General features: G+C 41.6%; 1 protein-coding gene across 1 annotated transcript in view; it reads right to left on the bottom strand.

The window, feature by feature from the left end:
• The window catches only part of Nars2 (asparaginyl-tRNA synthetase 2, mitochondrial), a gene marked incomplete in the record, with an annotated part of 159637 nt that overhangs the window by 1870 nt on the left and 151767 nt on the right, over nucleotides 1-6000 (bottom strand). The window contains 1 exon segment of the mRNA XM_008844196.3: nucleotides 1-1304. Within this exon segment, the coding sequence (XP_008842418.1) occupies nucleotides 1160-1304 (145 nt within the window).

Raw genomic sequence — 6000 nt, 5'->3', positions numbered from 1 at the left:
GACAGAGTCTCTCTGTAGCCCCAGCTGGCCTGGAATTCACTATGTAGACCAGGCTAGCCTTAAACTCACAGAGATCTGCCTGCCTCTGATGCCAGAGTCCTGGGATTAAAGGCATGCACTACAATGCCCAGTCCAGGTGAAGGTTAAATACCACTTTTTCAGAGAGGCCTTTTCTAGAAAGCTTCTTTATGCTTATCACGTTCTTTACACAGCCTTCTTTCAAATATGGTATTTTGTCTGGCTGACTTTTAAAATTTATATCTTATATGTGTATGAGTGTTTATCTGCCTGTATGTAAGTGTATCACGTGTATGTCATGCCCACAGGGGCTAGAAGAGGATGATGGATCATCTGGAACTGGAGTCACAACAGATATTAATCGCCATGTGGGTGCTGGGAACTGAACCCAGGTCCTCTGTAAGAGCAGTCAGCGCTCTTAACTGCTGAGCCATCTCTCTAGCTCTTCATATCCTATTTTGAAATAACACATTTATTTTCTTATTATGTGTCTTCTCCAACAGACAGAAAATTCCATGAAGTGTCCTTTCTGTTTTGTTCACCACTATTTACCTGGCATTTCGGAAAGTGAAACACACTATCATCTTGTCTTAGAATCTGAAAGAACCTTTGAGACCACTAAGTTCAATGCCTTCCTTTCTTCTTCTTTTAGTCTTTTTGAGAGAGGGTCTCCCTGTAGCCCCAGCTAGCCTGAATTTACTATGAAGACCAGGCTGGCCTCAATCCACAGAGGTCTATCTGCCTCTGCCACCTGAGTGCTGGGATTAAAGTCAGGTACCACCATGCGTGACCCCTTCTTTTATGACATAGGGTCTCAGTATGTGGTCCAGACTCAAGTGATTCTCCTTTGTCAGTTTCCTGAGCAGCTGGGACTACAGGCCCAGCTACTTTGCTTAACTGAGGCAACAGTCCAAAAGTGTTTCTTTTTCGTATTTTAAGTATTTCTTATTAGGTGATTTATTTCTCTATGAAATGCCTTTGACTTTGTAAGAAAACCCTGACCATTTTTATTTTCATAGGTTGTATGTTACAGAACAAGAATTACATATTGAAATCTGTATTTCTAAAAGGCAGTCTTCTGTATGCATATTTATGTCCAGTGCCTTGGACACTGAATACTTTTCCTTAAACAATCTTTTAGCTACAAAACACATGAATGAGTAAACCTTGGAAAAGGGATAACATCTTTGATATTGTTAACTCCCAAGACGCACTGTAAGTATCGTTCAAATCCCATCCCAAAGCCTCCATGTGGCACAGATCCAAATCGACGAAGGTCCAGATACCTGTTTTTAAAAACAGAGAATCATCACCTATAAATACTGTATGAGGTCAGATGTTATGATTAGAATTTGACATTTCAAAAGTATTTTGAAATCATTTGCTATTGTCTATGTCACTGTGGTATACCAGAATAGAGAAGTTAGCGCAGTCTAGCCATCTAAGGTTAAAAAGGCAGTAGTGTATTCTGCTGAACAGTTGTGGACTTTGGTCATTTGATTGTTTTTCTTTATTTATATATCATTCATTTACAGAAAACTTGGGGGGGGGAGGGGTCAGGGTTTCCCTGTAGTCTCAGCTGGCCTGGAACTCATTATGTAGAGCAGGCTGGACACAATTTCACAGAGATCCACCTGCCTCTGCCTCCTGAGGGCTGGGATTAAGGTACACACCACTACAGCTTGTTTTTCCTTCCTTCCTTCCTTCCTTCCTTCCTTCCTTCCTTCCTCCATCCCTTCCTTCCCCTCCTTCCTTCCTTCTCCCTCCCTCCCTTTCTTCCTCCCTTCTTGTCTTTTAGAGACAGGGTTTCCCTGTAGCTCCAGCTGGCCTGAAACTCAAATGCAGACCAGGCCAGCCTTAAACTCACAGAAATCCTCCTGCCTATGCCTCCCAAGTGCTGGGATTAAAGGCATGTACCACCATGCCAGGCTATACTTGCTTTATCTGATATGGCCGGGTGTGGTGGTGCACGTCTTTAATCCCAGCACTTGGGAAGCAGAGGCGGACAGATCTCTGTGAATTTGAGGCCAGCCTGGTCTCCATAGCGAATCCAGGTCAACTAAGGCTACAGGGAGACCCTGTCTCAAAAAGACCAAAAAAAAAAAAAAAAAAAGGACACAAAGTTGTCAGGTAAAAATGATGGGGAGAGGGGAGGGAGTGGGTGTGGATTTGATCAAAACACTTCATAGGCATGTATGAAATTCTCAGTAAATTTTTTAAAAAGTTAATAAAAAATAAAAAATGAGGGGTTGGGGATTTAGCTCAGTGGTAGAGCGCTTGCTAACAAGTGCAAGGCCCTGGGTTCGGTCCTCAGCTCCGAAAAAAAAAAAAAAGATAAAACAAAAAATGAGCAAAAGTACTGACACACACCTTTGGTATATTAATGGTAACACTTTTTTTTCCTCACTCAAATAACATCATTTAATACAAGGAGAAGAATGAGGATGTTTGGTTTTAGTTTTGTGTGTGTGTACATGTGTTTCTATGAGTAGGCAGCATGCATGCCAGTAAGTATGGAGGACAGAGGTCGATGTTGGGTATCTTCCTCAGTCATTCTCTACCTTATTTTTTTGAGGCAGGGTCTGAACTTGGAACGCACAGATATAGCTACACAGGCTGACCAGAGTCCAGGGAACTGCCTGTTTCTCCTGTGCTCCTCTCTGAGTGCTGGGGTTACAGATGTCAACTGCTGTGTGTGGCTTTTTACATGGTGCTGGTCTGAACTGAGGTTCTCATAGCAAGCATTACAGATTGAGCCTTCTCCCTGGCCATAAGAATGAAGAGTTTCGTCTGATACATTACAAAAAGATTTTTCTCTTTATTAGATTGTGCAGTATATTAGCAGTGAGCATCTGTTTCAATCAACCTTTTATCTCCAGAGACTGCTCTAGAGTAGGTGTTCATTGCATGAAACTTAATTCTTTGAAGGAAAAAAAAATATATTCTTGAGTTCTGGAGTGAGAAGAAACTTTCAATTTTATGCTTCAGGGCCAGTGAAGATGCTATCAATTTTCTGGCATGGTAGATCACCTCCAATGCCCACTAGGCATGTTCTGCTCCCATTTAAGACCCCTTGGCTAAAAACTAGTACAGATATAACTGAAACTCAGATTTCAATAACTAGTAGGAGATAAAGTTATTTTAGGAAGAAAAGAAAATATTTGGTCGCACTTTCTGTTGCTCTTTTTATTTTGTTTTACTTTTATGTGTATGAGTGTATTGCCTGTATGTGAGTGCACCTGTGTCATGCAATGCAGTGGAGATCAGAAGAGGGCTTCGGATTCCCCTGGAACTGGAGTTAAGGATGGAACGTAGCCACCATGTGGGTGCTGGGGACTCGAACCCTGGTCCTCTGCAAGAGCAGTCAGTGCTCTTAACTGCTGAACCATCTCTCCAGCCCCCTGTTGTTATTCTTTTGAGAGAGGGTCCCACTATGTAGCCCTAGCTGGTTTGAGATGCACTATGTAGACCAAGCTGGCCTAAACTCACAGAGATCTGCCACCCTCTCCCTTCTGAGTGCTGGGATTAAATGCATGTACTACTACTATACCCCACCAGGGAAATTATCTTTTAGCTTTAAATTTTTTTTTTTTTATTTTACTATTTTTATTTTATGTGTATGCGTGTACTGCCTGCGTGTAGGAAAGTGCATCCGTGTCGTGCAATCCCCGCGGAGGTCAGACGAGGCGGTCGGATCCGCAGGGGACTGGAGTGCCAGACAGTTGTTAGCTGCCATGTGGGTGCTGGGATTTGAACCCGGTTTTTCTGCAAGAACAACCAGTGTTCTTAACCGCCGAGCCATCTCTCCAGCCCTAGCTTTAAATTTTTTTATTACATTTGTTTATTTGTGTGTGTCTGTGTTTGCACACATGTACATATGTGTGCATGCATGTGAGCTCATGCCACGGTCATGAGAACAACTTGTGGGAGTTATTTCTTTCCTTCTACCATATGGGTTCTGGAGATTAAACTCAGCTTCAAACTTGCTAAGCAGCCAAGGCTTGAATTCCTTATTTTCCTACTTCCACTTCCTAGTTATAGATGTCCACTACTATGCCAAGTGTGTTGGATGGCTTTAGTGTCAACTTGACCAACACCTGGGTTGAGGGAGCCTCAATTGGGGAATTGCCTTCATTGGACTGGCCTATGGCCATGTCTGAGGGGCATCTTCTTGATTATTGAATGATGTGGGAGGGCCCAGGCCACTGTAGGTGGTGCTACCCCTGGGCAGGTGGGCCTATACTGTATAAGAAAGCAGGCTGAACAGGGACCAGGGGAGCAAGCCAGTAAGCAGCATTCCTCCACGGCCTGTGTTCCAGCTCCTGCCTCCAGGTTCCTGCCCTGAGTTCCTACCTGGGGCTCCCTGATGAACTGTGACCTGGGAGATGTGAGCTGAATAAACCCTCTCCTCCCCAAGTTGGTATTGGTCAGAGTGTTTTGCTACAGCAATGGAGAAACAAACTAGAACACCAAGATTTATATATAATCATATATATATGTATATATATATATATAATTTTTATGTGTATGAATGTTTTGCCTACATGTATGTAAGTGCACCAAATGCCTGCAAACCTGCAGAGACCAGAAGAGGGTTCCATGAAGTCTTCTGAAACTGGTGTTTTGGATGGTTGTTAGCCACTGTCACCTGCTGGGAACTGAACCCCAGTCCTCTGGAAGAGAAGCCAGTGCTCTTTATCACTGAGCCATCTCTCTGGTTCCTTAGATAAGCATTTTTGAGAGTCTGATTGATTCTAGGGCAACCAGGAATAGAAGAGATGCCAGAAAATTTCTGGAACTGGTTATAGATTAATTTTCATATGATAAGCAGAACTAGGAAGTGAGCACACTTTCAGTCACCTGGCTGCTCACAGGATGCAGGAACTTGAGTAGAGATCACAGACTTGAAACTTTCCAAGCTCCTTGCATCTTTAATATACTATGACTACTTCATAAAAGGAAGCAAATACGTACATTTGAAGAGTCTAAGTATGTGAAACTTTTAGTTAAAAAATAGTATAGGGGTAGGAGAGATGGCTTAGTCAGTAAGAGTGCTTGCTGCCAAACCTGACACATTGCTTTTGATTCCCTCAACCCATTCGATGGAAGGAGAGAATCAATTCCCTTTGGCTGTCCTCTGACCTCTACACATACTGTGGCATGTGAATGTACACACACACACACACTCAATATAAAATGTCAATTTTAAAAAAAGATAGCATAGAAATGATTAATAAAGATCAATATATAAATAATAGATAAAACTCAATATATAAAAATATATAAAATTTGCTATTACTTAAGCTAGTTTTCATACGATATTATCTATAGACAGAACCTAAGAAAAGAAGCATAAGCTTACTCAAATAGGCCTTTCTACAAACAGCAATGCTTAGAAGAAAGGAGAAGAGAAACTGCATTTACTGCATTTCTTCTCAGTCTGGATACATTGTCTGTACTGTTTCATTTCACATAATATTTCTATGAAGTAGGTATCATTTCATTTTATAATCACGAAAACAAAAACTCTTAGTAAGAATGTATACCTAAGGACATTATTGGTAACTATAAAGCATTCACAAACCATTGGCTGAACTTTGAACTCCGAGACCTAGCTCCTTCATTACCAAAATGCAAGAGTGCAATTTGTCCCTTTCTCCTCTTGAGGACAAAGGGGTTAATGATATTGTTGATATTATATCAAGATCCTAAAGCAGCACTATTATAGACATATAAATAAGTCATTTATCTGTATTTCATGTACTTGAAGAAAAGGTCTATGGAAAGAAAAGCAAAGCAACTTTGGGAAAGTGAATGTGTGACTGCAGACAGGTGGTCATCCTTAAGTAGCTTAGAGCTCTACAGTTCTTGGAAACCGAGGGCTTAATTCAGGGTTCCAGTGCCACGCATAGAGAAACTGAGTCACAATGGTTAAGAGTAAAGACATCCCTTCTCGGCGAACAAACAAAAGCATAAAGAAAG

This window comes from Nannospalax galili, unplaced genomic scaffold, assembly GCF_000622305.1.
Source record: "Nannospalax galili isolate Female #2095 unplaced genomic scaffold, S.galili_v1.0 scaffold278, whole genome shotgun sequence".
Lineage (NCBI taxonomy): Eukaryota > Metazoa > Chordata > Mammalia > Rodentia > Spalacidae > Nannospalax > Nannospalax galili.
This window is presented reverse-complemented; position numbering and strand designations above follow the sequence as displayed.